Source organism: Chelonia mydas, chromosome 21 (assembly GCF_015237465.2).
Source record: "Chelonia mydas isolate rCheMyd1 chromosome 21, rCheMyd1.pri.v2, whole genome shotgun sequence".
Taxonomy (NCBI): Eukaryota; Metazoa; Chordata; order Testudines; family Cheloniidae; genus Chelonia; species Chelonia mydas.
Window position 1 is genome coordinate 14,903,771 of NC_051261.2, and position 22,148 is coordinate 14,925,918.

The following is a 22,148-nucleotide window of genomic DNA, read 5'->3' on the forward strand; positions in this document are numbered from 1 at the left end:
TCGCTGACTGTTTCAGCAGAGGCTGAAGACTGAATGGGCCGTGGAGACTGAACTATACGTCCCCCACAAAGCAATGGCTCGGTCTCAGGGTTAAGCACATGTGTGGGAGCCAGCGGGGGGATGCTCGTGCTCCTGCTATTTGTGCTGTATCTGTTCCATGGAGAGCCTCTAGTCTTCCAGGCTGTCAGTTCAGCACTAAAATATGCCCCCATCAATTAGAAAAAAAGGAACTCTCTCACCAGGGCCCTGTTTTTCTGTGCCCTCATCCAGAGAGCATCCTCAGAGTTCAGCTAAAGCTAATGAGGAAGGTAAGCTTAGAAAACATGATCAGAAGAGAGAATGTCCAGAGGGGGGAAGAGTGAGACCAATGAGGCAGCAATAGTGAGAGTGGCCCCACAACTGAGGCACGTGGCAGGGAGGGAATAGAGTGGGGAGTGGTCAGGTGGATACAAGTCTGTCGGTTTGTCCATCTGAATGTGCCTCACTCGTCTGTGGTACTGGAGCACTGTGGGGGCCATGGTTGGCAACCAGACCATGGAGAGCCCAGAAAGACAAGTGGGCAAACGAGGTTGATTAAAAAATAAATGAGGAGGGATACAAAGTATGGAGCAGCATTGGGATGGAGCCTCTGCTTTGTTTCTGCTGCAATGCCAGGGTAGGCAGTGGCTTCCTTGAGAATCTGCTGCCTTCCCCTCCTGCTGGGTCGGCCATGTAAGTAACGGGGGAAAAACAGACAAGGGACTGACTGGCCTGGTGGTTTGTGCTCACCGCTGTGGATGGAAGTGTCCTTTGGTGCAGTTCCGTCTTCCTGAACCTGCAGATACCCTGAAACAATAGGTCTGAGATGTGAATGGCATGCTAAGTAGAACGCGTGGGGATGGCCAACGTTGAAATACATCGGGTGGGCTACAGTATTGCTCATTCAATTTCATGTATAATTAAAAACCTACTTGAAATCTGGTGCACCTGTCCACAAATTGTATAAGGGGAAATAGTGCTCCAAACAACTGCACCATTTCAGTTCCCTCTCTCAGGGCTGGAACGTAGAAACAAAGACCCAGAACAAAGCAATCTAACATGCAGTGCTCTACAGGTTCTTATCCCTTTCCCCAAGGCCTTCCCAGTACCCCTAGCTAGCTCCTGATCCTGTATGTCTTCCACTAGGCCTTCCCGCCTCAGAGGTCCAGCCCTGACATCAGTCTCTCATAAGAGGCAGGACACCTTACATGCAAGTGCCTGTGGGGCTTATGAATAGAAACTGGCATATGACTTACAACTGTAGCTCCCAGCTTTAAAGGGTCCATGGCACCCAAAGGTGCAGTGCCTGCTTACACCTACAAGTCGAACAATGTAGATGTGGCTGCTGCAGATGTAGGATGTGCCTTCTGCGTAGCAGTGGGCAGACTGTCCTCTCCAGTCTCTTTCTCCTTGGACCAGCAGGGAGTGGAAAGTAGGGAACTTAACAGCGCTCAGACCTTTGGGCCCAGTGAAGGAGCACCGGCTAAGGGGCGTCCGAATCCTGTCATACCTACAGCTCTAAAGATGGGGGCTGTGTCACAAGGACTCTCATATAATGGAAATGGAAAATCCACAGGTTTCTGGCATAGATAGAAAGGACCCATCCACCCCCAATACAAAAAAGGTCAAAGCTAAATTTCTAAACCTAGCCCGCGGTTTTGGTTTGTTCAGTTTGAGGTGCCCAAATTAAGATAAGCTGGGACTGATTTTGAGAGGTGTCCAGGACCTGTAGTTCCCACTGACTTCACTTGGCATTTTGGCTGCTGTCCACCTCAACTTGGCATCCAGAATCAGTGGCCACTAATCTGGCCTAAACTATCAGCATCCTTTAAAGCGAAGGGTCAGTGCTGTCTGCCCCCATCCCGAGCACAATGGCCGGGGGAGGGGGAAGGAGGGTACTAATGGACCTGAATTCCTACCTGCAGTACTCTCTGCTATTCCAGTCCTGGGTTTCCATACTGCGCTGCTGGTGCGTGCCATTTCCCACCCACAGCACCCCCTGTATGGGAATGGAAAATCCGTAAGTCGCAGGGGAGTGGCCTCTGTAAATACCTTGCAAGTGGGTGGGGCCTAACTAGTAAACTTCAGTGGAACATAAGTTTTCATTTTTAAAAAAAAATACAGCCTCTGTGGTTGTGACAGTAACCTTCCAAATGTGGCCTGAAGCCATGAAGCTAGACACATTCAGACTGGAAATAATTTTTTTTAACAGTGGGGGTAAATTTTTAACAATGAGGGTAATTAATCATTGGAATAATTCATCAGGGTTTGTGATAGATTCTCCATCACTGGCAGTTTTAAAATCATGGTGGTCTGTTCTAAAAGATCTGCTCAGTTTCAAACAGGAATTAATTCAGGAACGTCTTATGAAGGAGATCAGACTAGGTGATTGCAATGGTCCCTTCTGGGGTCTTCGAATCTATGATGCCTTTCTGAGTCTGTGAAGGAGGGGGCTGCAGAGAGGACCTGTGGTACTTGCTCCTGATAGGTTTGACAAGGCCAGTCAATTTCAGTGCTGCTATGCAGAATCTATGGACAACATTGATGCTGCCAGAAATCCATGTCAATTTCATGCTGCTACTGTTTGGCAAATCTAGGATTAGTTGTGCTTAAAATCTTCCTCTCTCCCACTCCTTGCAATAGCCTGGAGTAAGGGGAGTAGCAGAGAGCTGTTCCCATCCCCATCCCATCCTCACAGCAGTCAGGAGGCTTTGGTGGGAGCAGAAAAGACCAACAGCTGCTTCCAGTCGCTAAAGGAGCAAGAATTTCAAATTGATCAGATACCCGCTGGGTGGAGCTTGCAGCCCATCTCACACGCTTGGTTGCAGTCAACAAAAGCAGCATTGATGCCAGGCCTATTAATAGCCTTTGTTTGGGGAGAGAGTGACCTACAAACGGGAAGGTTTCAAGGCCGCCAGGTTTGGGATTGCAGGGCTAACTCCTCCCCCCCCCCCCCCGAGTGCAGTGATTTAATTCACCCATTTAGTCAGCAAGCAGGAAACCTTGATTTAAATAATCTGTTTTAATCTTTTTTTAGTTCTTTTCGTAAAGAACGGTTGATGTTGATTCTCATTGCTTGGCAGCCATTAAAACATGTCAATTGGCAATTAAATATAGCCTTTACACTAAATTTGGTGCTTCTTTTTGCTAACCAGGCAGATACTTAAATACGGATAGATTTAGTGTAATTGTATAGCTTAACATACATTTATTCAGATTCTTAATTTTTACATGTTTTATGTTAGGAATTGGTGAATGATGCATTTATTATTTAATAGATGATTAATTTTTTATTCATGATTTGCATCAAGCTGTACTTAGATGGAAATTGGAATTCAATTGAAAATTGAGAAAACTAGCGTTTTAAAATTGTTTTCAGTAGTTCAGCAAAACTACCTTAAATGTGCTGGATGCATATCAAAACATGTTTTGTATTTACAATTAACTGATTTATTAAACAAAGGAAGTACTAGTGAACTGAACAGAAAGTTTCTGGTCATCGCGTCTTTCAGCCTTGGAACTAGTAGATCTCGTCCTCTTGCACCTCATTTTATTCTTAGATTGGAAGAGGAAAACATGCTTTCCTGCTTTTTCAACTCTCGGTTGGTTTCTTAACTTTGAACAAACTAGTCATTGAACTGAACTAGTTGAATAAACTGAAATGAAGATGATACTCTCTCGGCATCTGCAGAAGAGGTTACTGCTGTCAAAAGCTGATTTAGCACTTCAGCGCAAACTGGTTTCAAGGACTTACCCAGTGACTTCCACTAGATGAGCGGTTTAACTTCCTTTAAAACTTCAGCAGAAATGCATACTGCTTGCATGTTTTTTATTTAAACTATTTGAATAGATTGTAATAAGTTTAGGTCTTAACTTAGGTTGTAATAGTTTCAAGTAGGTGGGTTTTTTTTTAATTGTGTTTGTTTTTTTTAAATATTGATTTTTAATCCACCCTGCAACTCCCTAAAATGAGTTAGCGCAGCATAACTTAAGCCAGAAATCTCTGTTTTTCTGTGTTGCTGGAAACATAACAAGTAGGCATGATTTAATTATAGGAAGATCTTGAATTTTTATAGACCCTTTCAACCCAGTTGGAGCCCCAACACCAGGGGCTAGACTGGAGGAAAATAGATGAGGATATTCTCCCACAATTCTCCCATTTCTGATGCCAAAATCAGTGGCCATTCACAGTAGATCAGGTTATAAAGATCTGCACTTCTCCTTTATGTGCTTTAGTCAAAAGTGAAATAGTCTAACAGTGGTTACATCTGAATATTCTTCCCTAAGCTTCAGAGTTAATAGCTCATTGAGCTGGAGAACTATGTCCAGTTCTGGGTGTCACACATTAAGAAAGATGTGGACATATTGGAGAGAGTCTAGAGGAGACCATCAAAAATCATAAAAGTTTTAGAAAACTTGACCTGTGAAGAAAGGTTAAAAAAACAGGCATGTTTAGTCTTGAGAAAAGAAAATTGAGAGGTAACCAGTTTACAAACATGTGAGGGGCTGTTATAAAGCAGACTGTGATCAATTGTTCTCCATGTCCACTGAAGGCAGGACAAGAAGTAATACATTTAATCTGCAGCAAGGGAGATTTAGATTAAATAGTAGGGAAAACTTTCTAACTCTGAGGGGAGTTATGCTCTGGAACAGGCTTCCAAGGGAGGTTATAGAATCCCTATCACTGCAGGTTTTTCAGAAAGGTTGGACACACACTAATCGGGGTGGGCTAGGTTTACCTGGTTCTGCCTCAGCACATGGGGCTGGACTTGATGACCTCTCAAGGTTCCTTCCAGCCTGACATTTCTATGATTCTATAGCTATAAACTAGTGCATATTGGCAGTAATGGACTTGTCCTGTTATGAGTGGAGTTCCTCATGTGGGCCCAGAAGTGTGCATCCCACTCCTAGCCGTTGGGCAGTATTTGTTCCCTGTAGGATACCTGGTTCTGATTTGCACTGTTTTTGCTGCTGGCATTAGCCATGACCAGGGTTGTGACCAGAGGGGGTAGAATATATAGGACAGTCTTTGCAGAGCATCTTGGTTCACCTCCAGCTAGGACTTAATAATAGCTACAGTTAAGTCTTGTTCCACCACAGTCTGCCCAGTGTCATCAGGCTGGGAAGTTTAGATGCTTTGTGCCGGCCTGAGGGTTTGCAAGTCCCCAGCCCCGTGATATGGCTGATTCAGTGTGGTTTGTTCCTTGCAGTCGGGGCAGTTCAATGAAGACATGATCCCAACGGTGGGCTTCAACATGAGGAAGATCACCAAGGGAAATGTCACCATAAAGGTAAGATGCAGGCTGTTGGATGGGGAGATGGGGTGGGGAAAATCTAGAGATTCACATGTTCTCGTGTAGCAGGTTATTGGGGTGCAAATAATACTGACTAATGCTTCAGTCAGGAGACTTAAAAATAGACCTGCCTCCACACTAGTTCAGTCTGGAAGGTTTTAGCTTGCTGCAGCTCCCCTAAAGGGGGGGTCTGGTGTATTGGGATGCAGGTTATTCCAGGCTCCAGCAGGAAAGGGCTGCTGGCCAGGCTGCAGTAACGTGGGATTTCCTGATGGCATTCATCCTGCTCTTGGTATTTTCCCCCAGGCTAGCACGGGCAGTTAACTTTGTCCGTGACAGAGGCTGGAAAGGGAGTTTGCTGAGAAGGGAAGGGAGAGGCTGCAGGTCCTGGGGGTAGGAGCCCATTGGAGCTGTGGGGCTACAGTCCATGATTCATAGCATGTGTGTCTCGGCAATGAGACAAATAGCACACGCTTTAGCCCTCCACTCCTCCAGATCCACCTGGATGGAAAACCAGAAAATAATCTTGAGTTAGTTAGAATCTTCCCATCACTCCTTCACTATAAAGATTCTGGCCCAGGTTGTGCCTTTGGTTGCTGCTCATGCGTTTTGGGGACAAAATGTGATCCTCAAAACATGTGAACTCTTCAGTGAGGGGGAAATTCTTCCATCATCCTAGCATGGCGAGCACAGAGAGAACTTCTGCAGGCTCCCTGGGACACTGGGTCTTAGACTCCAGCCCTTGCAGGAAGTAGCTGTGAGTGGGCAGAACATTCTGGGTAACTGCGTGCAAATGAACAAAGCTCTGCACCCAACTGTGCTTATGAATTCCACAAACCTGCCCGCCATGGAGCAAGGTGACACCTTTTTGTAGGGCTCATCAACAAGGGGAGAAGGGGTAAGAGTTTCAGTAGCAGTGTGCAAAGTCTCTCTTTCAGCTTGGCTCCAAGATCCACTTCTGCTTTTTGATATGCCGCCTTCCCTGGTCGATGTGCTTCCTGACTCTGCCTCTCTTTCCCACAGCTCTGGGACATCGGCGGTCAGCCTCGTTTCCGTAGCATGTGGGAGCGATACTGCCGCGGAGTCAGTGCCATTGTGTAAGTACCCCCCAGCTGTGCGCACTGTCCATCACGGACGTTCCAGGGCTTCTGAGCACTGGAGATCCTTTAATACAGCATGGGAAAGTATTAGAGGGTAGGCTCTCAAACAGAGTCTCTTGGTTGAGGTTTGGCAGGACCTTTGGGGCTGTGTCCAGTGGGTTTTGTGCTCTCCCAGGTTGAGTAATTTGGTAATCCTAGGGTGCAGAGATCCTCTGCTGGGAATCAGGCCCCTAGCAGTGAATTAGCTCTTCCCAGCAGCTTACCCAGTGCAGCCGGAGCCCTGGGAAGCACTGTTGCTGTGCTTTTGGTGCCCAGCGTCTGGTGTAAGAGGTTCTCATCCTGGGGACAGGAAGTCCTGTGAATGTGTCTGCTTAGTGCAGGAATCCCAGTGTTCTGGTGGTTTACCAGTCTCCCCAACCCACCACGGACTGGTGCCCTAGGGAGCAGAATTACTCTTCGGCTTGATGTTGTCCCGAATAACAGGCTCTTGTGCTCCTGACTGAAGAGTGGTTGTCTTTGCTGATGCTACTGGATCCTTTTGTTCCTGAGGTGCTATTCGCTCCTTTGAAGGTGGACCGACTAGCCTTGGGTGGCTCAGCTCCTTCTGTAGGGTGGTCCCAGGGGACAGCTATAGGCAGTTGCTCTTCCTTCCCAGGGCCTCTTGTACTGCTTGGCAAATTCTGTATTTATGAGAAGCAGCAGCCTTCAGTCGATCTTCATTCACGGTTGTAAACAAATTCCCTTTGCCTGAGTCTACGCCCATTTTGTGGGCCTGCTTGTGAACATTTTGGGGATTGAGTTTACTGGTAGCAATGGCTGTGGAAACAACAGGCATAGCAGACTATTCATGGTGAGCACTCCTGAAAAATGAGTCCAGTCAAATCTGCACAGATGTTTCATATCCAATACATGCAAACTGTACACCAGCAAGCTACAAACAGGAGCTATTCACAGACTGTAACAAATACTGTTGAGAATCTCAGTCCACGTAAGATGTCTGTAAGCAGAAAGAGGTGTTCACTAAATGCGAGGACATCCATTATTTGCCCAACTCAAGTCCCCTAATCTTACCACGTTCGGTATCATCATTTACGTGTGGCTGCTCTGAAGAGTTTGGTGACATGAGCTATGGTGTCATAAATATGCGGATGACGTTCAGCTCCACCTCGTTTCATCAGACAGGGATGGAATAGACTCTTTGTTCTTCTGCTGTCTGGCTGAGACTGAGGCCTGGATGAAAGCCAGAGTTTAGCAGATTTAGACTCAGACCAGATAAGGCAGAGGTGATACTGACTGGCACAGAGAAGTACCTTGAGGATCTGAGGAAATTTAGTTTTTCCCTTAACTGAAAGTGTCTTGTTAGTTGTTGCTTGGTTTGCAGCTGGAGTCAGAAATGCCCTCTCTCATTTACGTCTGCCTGCGATTATGCCATTCCCTCTCTGATAGAACCTCCACCTATCATCTGTGCATTGCTACTTCTAGGCTGGATTACTGCAGCACGCGCTGTCTGGGACCAATATCGAAGGCCACTCAGACACTATCCTTCCTGTGCTCTGTATCCCCAGATGGGTTTTGGCAGGAACGGGACAGCAGTTGTTTGTCCCAGCAGGCTCTCCCTCTGGAGAGATATGACTGAGCCCAGCCTGACCACGGTTAGAACTTGACAGCTGTCATTCATGTCTCCTGGCTGTAGACTCTCTGGCATTCAGCCCACTGTCTGGGCTTCCCCACCTCTGCAGTCAGCTATCTGGATGCGGTTATGGAACACGGTGTATGCTGCTTTTCTGGGGAAAAGCACGGTGAAGTGCCCCCAGCCCCAAGGGTGTTAGATGCTGTAGCAATGCTGATAAGAATCTAAAAGAGCAAGAGTCACTTTTTGTAGGGCACCCAAATGCAGTGCGCTGTTCCCACGCCCACTGGCAAGGCTGAGGTTGCCTCTGTAGCAGAAGGTGCCGGGTGAGTTGAAGTTGTTGCTATGCCCATGAGGACTCCTGGCTCTCAGCAGGGGAAGGGTTAATGACTGGCTTTGCAGTCCTGAGGGATGGATGTGGCTTGGCCCCTACAAGGACCCATCGGGGCTTTCCCAAGGGTGCTAAGAGCCCAGAGGTGGGAAGGGAAGGGTGTGGGTCGTTGACACATGGCGAGTACCAGGGGACTAATCTGAAGTGCTTCAGAGACAGAGCGGTGACTCTGATTTGCTTCATAGCGTACTGATGGGTCAGGAAGCTGTCCCAGTGGAGAGTAGCAGCTCTCTAAGGAGGCCTGAGCACTTGGTAATGGAGAGCGGTGGTCGGGACACTGGTTGTTTCGCGCTCCTCAGGTGGGATTCATTCGATCTTCCTCTTCCAGTGGCCTAGGCTCAGTGATAATGTTCCCTCCCCATTCCAGGTATATGGTGGATGCTGCAGACCAGGAGAAGATTGAGGCCTCAAAGAACGAACTTCACAACCTGCTTGACAAGCCGCAGCTCCAGGGCATCCCTGTAAGCACTCTCCAGTCCAGGGGCAGTGGAAGACAGTGGGGAGCAGACAGATCTCATTGGCTGGTCCCCAGTCATTAGGGTTGCTTGGTCACACGTGCAAAGCAGGTTCTGTGATGGCGTCTCACTCGTTCATCTGTAGAAGTAGCTTTGTAAGGTTATGATCTCCAGGCTGGGGCTGGGCTGGAAGGTGACTTTTTGGGAAAATTTGAGGAAGATCGTGATGCAGCTTCCCATAACCCTACAAGCCATCAAACCCCCTGGTCCCATTGGTGGGCCCACCAGAAGCTCCGAAGTTGCTAGACTGGAGGTGATGAGTGTAGATAATGACCTGTCCATGGCCTGTGGGGCGGAGGGATTGAGTGGGGATTATAAGTGATTGACGCACGCACTGAGAGTGCTCAAGAGGGAGAGCTGCCATTTGGAACGCAAGTCTTGTTTGTGAGCTCGCAGTAAGGTTTTGACTGGCCAGTAGGACTTAGGGGTGCTGCTGGGGCAGTCTGCAGGAAGCAAATTGTAATATCTTCACCCTGACATGGGGATTGATGCTTCAGAAATGCAGAGGAGGGTGCAGCTCCACACAGCACACAAAGCACGTGAGCTCATCCCAAAAACTGCCTTAGCTGGGGCAGGAGAACATCACAGATTCGGCTATTCTGGAGGATCTGTGTGACTTTTGCTGCCTTCTGCAAATTCTGAGCTTTAGTTTAAACCAAACCAAGTGTCTGTTCCTACACAAAACACTTGTAGCCACTGATCAGTGGCCTTGAGTGCACGTAACCTTTCAAGAATATTAATTTAGGAAGAAAAAGCACTCAAGTTAGTAAAGCAGGAAGTGCAGAGTTAGGGTTACCGTTAAACAAGGCTCTGCCTCACTCCGAGGACCTCCACAACCCTAATTCTGCCCTGTCTAGCAACAGCTATGACGCATTCTCCAAAGGAAGCAGAAAATATTGTCCAATATTATTTTCTGTCGTTGACATGAGCAGAAGAAAGACTCCATCCTCTCTTGCTTTCTCCATGAATGACTAGAAAATGACTTTAAAAATGAAAGTTGCCATTAAATATTTCCTTTCTTTAGTTTTAGTCCGATCTGTATGTCAAGGGTGTGAATGTTTTTAATTTATAATCTCTTTGGGGCGGGGACAATCCATTTTCCTTTGTCCACAATGACAATATGGGTGTGGTAAACAGGCTGCACAGTGAAGGAATATGACACCCACCTTGGTTGTGCTACAGCTCCTCTGCTTGAGGCTGCTGCTGACCAGTCCGCAGGTGGAGTGGAATTCTGATAGGCCTGTCTGCACCTCTGACCCCTTGTCTCGGTCTCTCCGAGGGCAGAGTTAAGGTGGTGCTGCTCCTTTAAGTGTAGGTCATTGCTTTGCTTGAAACATGCAACCTGACCTCAGCATTTCTGACTTGCTGATGTCTGAGGGGTTTATTCTAGGGGAATATGCCCTTGCAGGCACATCAGTGGTTCAGCCCTAACTCCACCTTTGTGATGGTTTCTAGATTGGAATTTTCTTAATTCCTTATCAGAGAGGTAGCCATGTTAATCTGTATCCACAAAAACAACAAGCAGTCCGTTGGCACCTTAAAGACTAACGGATTTCTTTAGGCATAAGCTTTTGTGGCTGAAAAACCCACTTCTTAATGGGTTTTTTACCCACAAAAGCTTATGCCCAAAGAAATCTGTTAGTCTTTAAGGTGCCACTGGACTCCTCATTGTTTTCTTAATTCCTTAGCTGGCTATAACCTGAGACTGCAGAATGAAGAACAGACCCACGCTGCTCCCATTACCCACTCTCCTTTGTGCCCACCCTGCCCCTGATGTCTCCTCCTGCAAACCAAAGCTATTCCTGAACACCCTCAGCTCTTGGCAGCCCCCAGATGCTTCACAGCCAATTCAGCCCTGGGTGCAGATTAAAGTACTCCCCTAATCTATGTCCAGCAGCCCCATGGGGTATGCGGGCCTTGCCTCAGTTTCCCCATCAACTCCTCCACCCCAGCGTATCCTGGGAGAGGAGCGCTTGGGCAGGTGGAGTAGAGCTGGCTTTCACAGGTTGTCAGGAATTTCCTAGGAGGCAGGGAAGTTTTGATTCCTTCACACCAACGAATTTTCTGTTGCCAAAACTATAGTTAGGTTGCCGGACTCCCCGTCCCCCACCCCGGCCTGGGCACAGTCAAAGCTGGCTCGGTGTGGGTCTGGGACTGAGAGTGCTGACACTCTTTTCCCCTCTCCAGGTTCTAGTGCTCGGGAACAAGCGAGATCTTGCTGGTGCCTTGGATGAGAAAGAGCTTATTGAGAAGATGTAAGTACGGCTCACTTCCCCCATTCTGGCGGCAGGCGTTGTCAGTCTGGCTCCGGCTGCCTGTACCTCTCAGCAAAGGTTGGGGTGGGATGGTAGCAGAGGTTGCTTTGGGGATGCCGCGTTTCTGTGTATTGCTGAGTAGGAGTCTCGGGGGTCTGATCCAGGTGGCTGCTAAGGGGTTAACGAAGCTGCCTGGTGCATGGGTTTGCGGGAGCTTCTCCCAGGATGCTGGAGAGGCCTTCCCAGAGCAACAGCGGAGAGGGATCCCCCACCAGGGAGTGCAGCAAGCCTTGCTCCCCAAAATGCCCCCAGCCCCTCGGCTTCTCTGTCCCACTTCCTAAAGACATTCCCCCTCCACCAGCTCCCACCCCACAGCATGGCCATTGGCGGGGGAAGGGAGACGACTGCTGTAACCCTCTCTAGCATGTGCAGAGTCCTGGTCCCTTCCTGCTAGTTCACCGCTGGGGAGTTGCTCTGCGATGGCCTGTCAGCAGAAGGCGCCATTGTGAAAAGGAGCGTGGGTTTCCTGCGCTGCCCAGGGATGCTTCTGCAATCCAGCAGTGCTGGGTGCTGTCCCTTTACATGGGTCAGGGCCTGGAAGCCTTTTGAGCAGAGAAGGTTTGTTCATCTCCACGATCCCTTCATGATAACAGAGCTGTGCCGAGCCTCCCCAGCCTGGGTCCTGCTGTGAAGTCCTCGCATCCCATTTGTGACACCCCAGGCATTGGGGCAGGCTGTGCAAAGGCTCGTGCTGCGGGGGCTGGGAGGGGGGAGTTGGCAGCCCAGACAGTGACCAGCGAGGCAGCTGGTTTGGGGAAACATGTCCTAGGTGCTCTGCTTTGCTCCTCTGCAGTAGCTTTTTCGCTATTACATCAGACTGGTTTTTCTTTTGGATCTACACTTCTCCACGCGCCACAGACCTGGGGAGGCCTCGTTACCCAGAGCCAGCAGCTGGAAAGGGGAGCCGCGGGCCCTGGGTTCTGTCCTGCCTTGGCCACACCCTCACTGTGTGACCGCGGGCAGGGCCTCAGCTGTAGAATGGGGCTAATCTCCAGGCTGTGTGGAGCTGAGGGGCCCTTGGCTGAAAGTTGCTAGATCAGGGTGAAGATGGTCATTTTGCTTGAGCTTTTCTCAGCTTCGACCACATGGTGGCACCAGAGCCGCAGCTTGTTCTTACTGCAGTGCTTCATCTCAAGGGTATGTCTACACTGCACAGTAAGCCTGGGTGATTGACACCTGGGTCTGAGCCCCCAGGTTAGCCGGGCAAAGCCCTACCCACTTCACTGTGTCTGCACTCCCCCGTGCTGAGCTGCTCGAGGGTTCCTTCCCAGTCCATTGCAGGAGGAGTTGTGGGATGGACACTGGAGGTCACGCAGCACGTAAGTGGTTTTTGCCTGCATCCTCACTGCAAAATGGGCAGGTTCCAGCCCGAGGTAAAGCGCATCCTGGGCTCTAACCCTGCCCCCCAACCGGGTCAGCTAGCCTGGGCTTAAGGCACATTCAAATCCGGGTCCAAGGTGTTTGAGTGAATGGAGGGAGTTTACAGGTAAGAGAATATGTATCTTCTCTTACCTGTAAATTCAGCTAAGAGCCTGGGTTAACTGAAGTGAAGACGTACCCTTAGACTCTTGCATCTGGCTGGAGCCTGGGTCCTGCAGCCCGAGTGGTAGGAGAGCGTTTCCACAGGCTCTCACCTCGGGACACAGTACAGCCAAGGAGCTCTTTGCAAATGGCCAACGAAGTCCTTTGAAGGCTCTGCTGCTCTGTCGGTGGGGCTGGAGCCCGGGCCATGGCACAGAGCCCTCCTGTGCCCACTGCCGTGGCAGTGATACTTCTAGTCCTGGTTTGGTTTTGGAGGATCTTAAGCATTTGATAACAGTGGGTCGCTCTTGTCCCTTTTCCAGTGGGAAGCTAAGGCAGAGAGGGGAAGTGCTGGCTGAGTCTGGCTTGGTGCCGCGGGTAGGACCCTGATTCTTGTTTCCTGTATGGTTGTGGAACGAGCTGGGTAATACACAGCTCGCCCTGTGTGCTCATGGTTGGGGGCCTTGTTCCATTTGTCAGGAAGCTTTTCTTTTCAGTTCTTTCATTGCTGAAAGACTGTTGACTGGCCCCATCCTGAGCCAGCAGCACCAGAAGATTATAGCAGGGACCTCCGAGGGAGGGTGGGGTGCCCCCTAACGGAAGGGACTCTGCTCCCCGAGCCCTTTACACAGGTTGACTGGAGCAGCTGGAGTCTGCACTAAGCAGTCTGTGCCTTCACGGCTCCATCTCTCCACAGGAACCTGTCTGCCATCCAAGATCGAGAGATTTGTTGCTATTCCATCTCCTGCAAAGAAAAGGACAACATTGGTGAGTGCTAGGCCGTGGTCTGCAGGGAGCCGGAGGGAGGGGACAGTCCGGGCTCCTTTGGGAAACACCTGCAGTTTCAGGTTGTGCAGTGAGTTCAGCCCCTGGTATTCTGGCTCCTAAGCCCATCAAGCTCATGACGAGGCAAAATGGGGCAGAAGTGTCACTTCTCAGCTGTGAGTGGCCTACACTCCCCATCCCAAAGGCAGGCTGTGGGCAGTGCCCCAGGAGCTGGGCCCAAGGTTTCCAGGCCGTGGGGGACACTGCTTCAGAGTAGTGGCTGAAATGCAGCAGTGAACAGCTGTGTTAGAGAAGGTGCCAGTCTCTAATGCCCCGCCGACCCCTTCCCCTGAGCCCCGTGCTGGAGGGGGCACCCTGCCCTTTGCGGGCGCTAACTCTGTGCGTTGCCTTTGCAGACATCACCCTACAGTGGCTTATTCAGCACTCAAAGTCCAGGAGAAGCTGAGAGCCCTGAGACCACGCCTCGGAGCGAGGAAGATGCCATTGTCCAAGCCCCCCTTCTCTCTGTCCCCTGCTCTCTGTCCCTTTCTCTCCCTAGATGGGTATTTTTAGGGGACCCCAGGCTCTGCTCCTGCTGAGACGGAGCTCCTGTTTTTATTGTAAAGAAGCTGTCGGACTCCTCTCTCTCTCTCTCTCTCTCTCCCCCTCTCGTTTTGGCACTGTTCTGTTGTGGTCGATGTGTACACAGTATATATATGTATATATCTATTTTAATTTAAGCAATTACGCTGTTACTAAACTGGGCTCTGTGACCTGTAGAAGTGCTGGAGGTGGTTGAGCCCCCAAGGCAGTATTGGGAGGGTGTCGTCGGAGCGGAGCGGCTTGGCTGGACCATTCCATGCTGAATGCAGGCCCCCATGGGGGCGTCCCTCCAACCCTGAGGCCCGTGGGCCCCTCTGGTATCTTCACTAGGTCTGGCTCCCCCCCCCCCCCCCCCCCCCCAAAAAAAAAAAAAAAAAAGCCTTTTGAGCTCCCCATGCCCACCCCCGCTCTCTGTGCTGCATGTGGACATGGCCCTGGGGGGCAGGGCAATGGGGGTGTTTGAGGTCAGCAGTCTTGACCAGGCTGTGGGGAGTCAGTGCCTGTCTGCAGAGCCACCCCTCCTGCTCCTAGACCTCTGCCCCTTCCCCAGGCATTCAGCCTTTCGATCCCATGCTTAGGCAGGGATTGGGCACTGGCTGGCAGGGGCAGGGGCAACTCCCTCTCTCCCTCCCTCTCCGCTTCCCTTCCTGCAACCCAGGCCCCAAAGTCTCCGCAAGTGACTCACTTCTGCCCCCTTCCCTGGCTGTGGAGGAAGGTGGGGGCACTTTGCCATTCCCCCAGGTTGCTTAGGGGAGGTCTCCAGCTCCTTAGACGCTCTCTGGGTGGGGCGAGCTGTGCAGCATGGGGGTCAGGGTGAGCTGGTACCTGCGGGCCAGCGACCAGCGCCTTGGGAATGCTCTCTGTGCCCAGAGCTGTGGAGGGAGCCGTGGCACCTGCTGACCCAGGTCCTGCCGAGGCCCGTGCAGAGGGCTGGTGTGCAGCACGCACTCACCTGTGCTCCCGTGACCTGTCGTTGGCTCTGCCATGGGGCTAGGCCCCCCTTCGCTCAGGGGAGGGCTCAGCGCTGTTGCAATTGCTGTAGAACTGAAGCCAGGGACAAAGCTCTGAGGAAGGCCTTTCCCCTCCCCCCATGCTCCAGCCTCCGGGAGCAGGGTTCCCCTCATGCTGCAGCCCAGGAGGGGGTGTCTGCCCCAGCTCATACCTGGGAGATCAGGGGCTCAGGCTCTGGTGAGCCGGAGATGGGAAAACCCCTTCCAGCCTCATCCCGTCCTGGACCCACGGAGAGAGATTGTGCCCTGCGGTGGGGCTCTCCACCTTGGCTTCTGGGTCTAGGGGCATGGCTCTCCCTTCCCCAGGAGGGTCTGTGTGTTGAAGGCTGGCAGCCAGAGACCCCACCTCACACCGTGTGAGTCCAGGAGCTTTAGATATCTCTGCCCTCTTCCCACCCACCTCCCCCGGAAGTGAGGCGGGCTTCCCTGTGCTCCAAGTTCTGGCAGTGGGGCTGCCTTACGTCCACCCCCTGCAGTGCTGGGTGTGGGCTCCCCCTTGCTTGCTGTGCTTCCCCCTCTAAGCTGCTCCCTTCCATTCCAGTGATGTGCGTGTTGGGAGGAGGGCTGGCCCTTGTCGGAGGGGGGGCGGGGGGGGGGTGGAAGGTGTTTGCAGCAGGATGGGGCATGTCTGGCTGCCCACAGTCCCAGCACAGCAGAGCTGCTCTGGAAGGTGCCGGGGCTGCTGTGCAAAGCTCCCCGTGACTCTGTTCCCATCCCAGGGCTGTTCACTCGGGGCTCTCGTGGACTAGAAACGAGCCGGCCGGCTGTGTCACACTGCTGCCCCCAGGTCTGTCCCAGCCCCAGAGGGGGCACAGCTGGGAGTGCTGGCACAGGGGCATGTCGAGGGGGTGTTGGCCTCTCTCCCAGTACGCAGGGGCCAGAGGAAAGGCCTGTCTCCATGGAACGGCGGGGCTGGTGGGCCCTGTGTGATGTCAAGGTGGAATTCCTTGCCCTCTACAGCCCCGGCTAGTAGGTCTGGTCTCCCGCCAGCCAGCGGCAGGGAGGGGAAGTGGCAGCCAGGCCTGGAAGGAGGGGAAAGGAGCACCAGTGTGCTCCAGCCCATGTGACTTCTGTGCTGTGCTGGAGCCTTCTCTCCGTGCCCTGGAGGTGGCCCGGAGCCGGCTGGGGGCGAAGCGGCAGGATCCGGGGAAGGGCCATGAGGCGGCTGCTGCGCACAGCCTGCCTCTGTCCGGCTGAGGGCAGCTGCCTGTAATCCAGGCCCAGCCGCATCCCCCCCGTCCAGTGTGTCAGCTCGGGGCGGCCAAGAGCCCTGGGCTCCTTCCCCGGCCCCCCACTCTGCACAGAGCGGCTCCGGGGGGCGGGGGCATCCAGCCTGCTTTGTTCTTCTCTTTTCTCGTTTTCGCAGAATTGCACAAGGAGCCATTTCCATGGTTTATTTAATGAATTGTAAAGTGGTGTCATTTATTCCTTTTTTAGGAGAGATTTTTTGGCTCATATTGACCTTCTCTGTTGGGAAACGATTCTTGTAACTGTACGATTTTTTTTGGCCTCCTAATCATAATAAATTAACAGTTTTGTGTTGGGGGGCGTGTTTGCTGTGGTCTTGTTTCCTCTCCTCATCTCACCCGCCTGGCAGGGGTCTTGGCACATGGTCCATCTGCCAGGGACGACTCGCAGCCTTGCACAGTTAAACCGGGCTCTCTTGGGCACTGCCCTATTGCCCGAGGGCGAGAGCAGCTGGGGCTTGCTGTCAGGGCTGGGGCTTGTCATTCTGAGCAGGGGCAGAGGCTGGCAGTGGGGCTCATCCCCCATGTTCACCCTCTCATAGTCCACTCGACTTAACCCCTTCAGGCACATAACTAGGTTGGCAGCCGAAGCATCAGCTGGGCAGCAGCGTCAGATCTTCCTGCTGTGGTAGAGATGACGGAGAAGGTAGGGGGGAGAGAAGTCTCCCAGGGCCTCGTGTCCTTGACCCGCAAGGTGGAGCTGGAGGGGGGTAGCGCTCGTCACCCCCCAACGCTGCTCTCCAGCTGCTCCGCACCATACTCCTCAGTCTAGCCTGGTCTCGCTGCATGGGGCTCAGGCTGTCAACGTGGCGGTCGATGCTGCAGGCACAAATCTTGCTTTTTGTGCCTGGGAAAGGGCATTTAGCTGGGTCGAAGATTTAGATGGCTGCTTCTGGGACGGTGACACAAAGCCCTCAGCTTAGGGCGGCTCCCTTGCCTTAGCCTTGTTGACACTGGGCCATGCCCTGCTATGGGTCTGGGCTGTGGTGGGTGGAACACCTCTACCTCCAGCTCCCTCCCCCTTCTCTCCTCACCCTCCGCACGAAGGACAACTCCTTGCCCTTTGCAGACTTCTGAGGACCCAGCACTTGCTTTGCACTATGTCCTCCCTGTCTGTTCAGGGTAAGCCCTACGGGCCAGGCCTGGCCCCCAGCAGCGGGAGAGGGATACGCTTCCTTAAAAGCAGGCTCTCTGCCAGCCAGCCAGCCCCGGGCTGCCTGTGCCCTCGTGCCCCTCCTCCCGTGCTCCTTTCCCTGCGCTGCTGGCCTTCCTGGGCTCTGAGTAAGTGTTGGCGAGGTGCCTAGTGCTGCTGGGAGAAACTCAAACAAGCTCCGGCGGGCCCCCTTTCAGCATATCCCGTCCTGGATTAGCACAGTGAAGGCACCTCGAGGGGCAGAGCGGGCTGGGCGCCAGTGCCAGCCACGCCAGCAAGTCTTGGGGGGCGCCGAACGCAGCACTCAAGCCCCAGCCAGCACTAGGGGAAGCTTTTCCCACCGTTGAAAGGCCGGGCTGGGGCTGTGTGCTCCTCTGCTGTGCATGCCCAGGGCCCACCCATGCCCTTATGTACCTGACTCTCCGCACGACAGCAGGGCCTCCTGCCCCTGCCCTGTTGCACACCTGGAATTTCAGCAGCAGGTGTTGGCCTGGGGGGCAGATCACCAGGGGGGAGCTGCCCCGAGCTGTGAGGGTGCAGGGCCAGCATAGCCCCCGCCTACTGTGCTGGGAATGTATCTGCTGCAGGCTCCTTCCCCCTCTTGCTCTGAGCTGTGGCCTCTCCAGGCACCTGGCTGCTCCCCACTCGTACCCACCTCTCCACGCAGTTGCCTCCTTCCAGTTGGCCAGGGCCGGGTGCAGCCTTATGCCCCCCTCTCAGGTGTGGGCTCAGGGCCTAGGCGGGGGGGGTTGCTGATAGAAGCCCCCCTGGGGCAAATGCCCCCCATCCTACCTGGTGACCAAAACAGGGCAGCTCCCCCTGCTGCTAATGTGGGTGTGTGGGGGGGGTGTCACTTTTTTGCGGGGGGGGGGGGGGGGAGTACTACAGGTTCTTGGGCATTTGCATGCAGAGGGGTTGGCACCCGGGGCCCCCTCCAAGGGCACGGAGATTGTGCCATGGAGGGAGACCCTCCGGTGAGGCAAGACCAGGGCCTCCCTGCTATGGGAGAGAGCGAGCGTGTTGAGTGGACGTGGGCCCGAGAGGCTGGTGGAGCGAAGGGGGGACGTGGAGCATGAGACTCCCCCTCCCCCTAATAGGGTGACCCCTGACTGCCCTACCCGGGATGGGCATGGGATGCCAATGCGGCTGAGTGTCATACTCCAGCCCCCTCCTAGAGACAGGCAAAGCCAGGGCCAGAGATCCCGTCCCCTGTGGGGTGTGGGGCGCTTCCCCTGGCAGCTCATTACCGCAGTGTGAAGGAGCCTGTCTCCCCTCCTGCCGCGCTGGTTTTGGCCCCTTTCTGGTCTCCATCCTACCCCTGGGGCCGTTGGTGGGCTGGGGCAGGTGCCCCCCTGCGCTGCAGGCCCCATACGCTACTTTCAACCCTGTTTGCACACTGGCAGCCATCCCCGCCTCCGGCTGTCCCTCCGCAGCTCGCTTTTCTCAGCCTCTCCCCCCAGCCAGCCTGCCAGGCTCTGGAACAAGCCCTGCATTGTTCCCCCTGGCCCCAGCTCAGGACAAACCAGCACAGAATGAGCCACACGAAGGCAGCTCCCCCCGGCCCTGCAGCCCTCGTCCTGCATGCGAGTCACAGCAGTCCCCAGCCAGCTGGCTCAGCCCCCCGCCCCCCCATCGGGAACGCACCCGGCCATGGCGTGCGGGAAGGACTGTCCGGTCCAGCGGCTCCACTCCTCCCGCACCATCGCTCCCGGGCACCAGCCCTGTGGGACCTACTCCTCCAGCACGTCACCAGGGCAGGGCGGCACTTGGAAGGGAGTGAGGGGGCTGCAGAAGGGCAGGCCCCCCCCGCCCCCCGGCTTCCATCACCTCCCAGCACATGCCATGCAAGGGCTGGGATGCTTGGCTAGCGAGGCGCTGGGTGTACGCCATGTACACCCAGGCAGCTGCAGCTTGGCTCCGCATGTGGACGCTTCCCCCCCAGCCCCCCCATCTATCCATGTAGGCATTTACCCTGCGCTCATCACACCCCCGTGGCCCCCCATTTCCCTGGCCGCCCCCACTCCCGCTGCTTCCCCTAGAGTCACGTTTTAATACCCTGAGCTGGAGCTGGTTGCAGAGGCCAGGGCCTGAAGCCTCCATCATCTCCCCCCCACACATGCACACCCTTGGGGCGATGAGGGGTTGCTGGGCTGATGGATGGCCCCTCGAATGCCAGGGCTGCCCCCTGCCTGCACAGCGAAAGGAGCGAGCGGCCCAGCCCGCCCGCGAGCGCTGGTCTCCTTGGGAGCTAGCGGGCATGCACGGCTGCCAGCGGGACCTGGTGCCTTTACGGAGTGGGGGGATGGGGGGGCAGCCTTCATGCTCCCGAAACAAAGACAGGGGCTTTTGTCTCCATGGCGACAGGCCCAAGGGAAACCGGTGGGTGTCATTCCCTGGACAAAGCCCTCGCTGAGCTCCTGGTGCTTAGCAACCGCCTCCCTCGCCCCGTGGCATTTCACCGGGCTGGGGGTGGCTGCCGAAGCGCCAGAACAAGGAGCTTTAACATCCCTGAGCAACCGGGGGCCAGCAGGCTGAGGTGGGGGTGGGCAGCAAAGCCGAGCCAGCCGGCTCGGCCCGGGCTACGGGCCTGCGTCCCCAGTCGTTGCCACCGAGCCACCAGGAAAGACCGGCTGGGCCCCTTCACCTGCTGCTTGCCCCGGTTCAGCCGGGCCTCCCGGCGACTCAGCTGCTGTCTAGAGCCAAGCAGGTCACGGGACCACGGCCTCCGTCACCGGGCCTGGGCACAGATGCGCCATGTGGCAACAGAGGCCAGTTTTCCAGCCCATCAGTTTCTCATTCACGCCACCTGAGCTGAGATTTCTCCGGCCTGCCCCGGCCCTGGCAGGCTTTCCTGGCCGCTGAAGGGTGTGATCAGAGACAGCCTCTCACACGCAACAGGATCCTGGGGCAGAGCGAAAGCGGGGGCTGAGGAGGAGGTGTTCCCCGAGCTGCCTCAGCGAAGCGGCCCGTGCTACCAGTGACTGGCGCAAGCTTCACGGCACTGGCCCATCCTGAAGCCGGGGCTGGGGACGCCGCAGGGTCGGGGGTGATGGCTGTAAAACACTCGGGTAGCCATCGGGTAATGAGCCCTTTGCACTCGGCGCATTCTCGGCCTGAGATCTCAAAGCGCTGGGTAAGCTGCAAGGCGGACGGGGCTCCATCATGCCAGCCCCCGACCCGCTCTGCACTGGACTTCTCCTGGGACGGGCTGATTTCTGACACACCCTGGTTCAGACGTGCCAAGAGAACAGCCTCACTCCATGTGGCCATATCTGTCCTGCTGGAAACCGGGGGTGGGCATGTGGGGCTGGGCAGCATGACGTTGACGCAGCAGTTTGCTGCCCTCTTCCAGAGCTCCCAGCGCCTGAGCTCAGGCTGAGTGGGGGGTGAGGTTTTAGGCTGGTTCTCCGTGCAGCTGACCCGGTTTCCCTGCCAGTGCCGGGTAAAAGGCCCAAACTCTCCTCGCCTGGGAAGCCAGTGGTGCAAACCTGGGAGCCCCACCCTGGGGACAGTCCTGCAAAGGGTGGTGCCGTAGGGATTCAGAACCAGGGGCGAGGGAACCGTGGCCCTGTGCCATGTGCCACGCTGCTCGGGGCTGAGCTGGGCATCACTATTAACCTGGGGGCATTACCTTGCTGGTGTGCATTGGGGGGGGGGCGGGGGGGGCTTGCCCGGGCCTGGCCAGTGGGATCAGACAGCATGAGCATGAGGGGGATGCCAGCAAAGAATGACTTTCGGGGTCACAGTTTCTCTCCCCTGCCTGGGCACGGAGATGGATTCTTGCCCATTTAGGGATATTCAGAGGAGTTTCTTTGCACATTGGTTCTTCTAAGCTGCCAGGGAGCTGGTGGACCCAGAGCTGGGTTGTTTGCCTCCTCCTCCGGCTGCTGGGTGCACAGAAAGCCTGCTTTGTGGGCACATGCGCTGGGCCCCGGCTCCTGTTGGCTCCTTTCTGCTTCACAAAAGGCCCAGGTGCCATGTGAAGGCAGCAGCCAGCAGAAACAGGCTCTCTGTGTCGGTGCCGAGGGGGGAGCGGTGCCAGGCTCCCCGACAGGCTGAGACCCTGAGCTTGTGCCCTACTCCCCTCCCCACCCCCACTGGCAGCAGCCTTCCGGGTAAGGCCGGGGCTCTCCAGGACTCCAGCCTAGCCTGCAGCTGCAGAGGACGAGCTGGGCTGGGGGGCTGCGCTTTGCCCCAAGATCACTGTGCCCCTCTGGGGATCTTCAGGGGCGAGACTGCTCCAGCAGCCCCACCCCGAAGGCCAGCTCTTGTCCTTGGGCTTCGGAGGGGTAAGGGACTCGCCCGCGCCCTGGGATTAGGACTCAGGATTAGCTGGCGCTCAGCCCAGAGCTAAATGCCCCACGCTAACATGGTTTCTGCTAAGGTGGGAGCCTGATCCTTGGGCCTCTTCGGGCTGCTTTGTGCCACCAGGGCTGTGCCCCGCAGCCAGAAAGCAACGCTACCAATGCAGTGCCTCAGCTACAGGGGCATCTCCCGCTGGCGTGGAGCCAGCCTGGGGTATAGCCAGCATGGCACCACCTGCTCCCTGCCCCTCTGGTGTCAGGGATGGGTCAAGGTGAAGGCCC

General features: G+C 54.5%; 1 protein-coding gene across 1 annotated transcript in view; it reads left to right on the forward strand.

Moving 5' to 3' along the window:
* ARL8A (ADP ribosylation factor like GTPase 8A) overlaps positions 1-16,706 on the forward strand; it is a 40,977-nt gene extending 24,271 nt beyond the window's left edge. Inside the window, exons 2-7 of the mRNA XM_037884870.2 lie at positions 5,229-5,309; positions 6,336-6,409; positions 8,801-8,894; positions 11,136-11,203; positions 13,482-13,552; positions 13,966-16,706. Of these exons, the coding sequence (XP_037740798.1) occupies positions 5,229-5,309; positions 6,336-6,409; positions 8,801-8,894; positions 11,136-11,203; positions 13,482-13,552; positions 13,966-14,015 (438 nt within the window). The 3' untranslated portion in view covers positions 14,016-16,706. The remainder of the gene's footprint in view (positions 1-5,228; positions 5,310-6,335; positions 6,410-8,800; positions 8,895-11,135; positions 11,204-13,481; positions 13,553-13,965) is intronic.
* Positions 16,707-22,148: the final 5,442 nt, after the last annotated feature.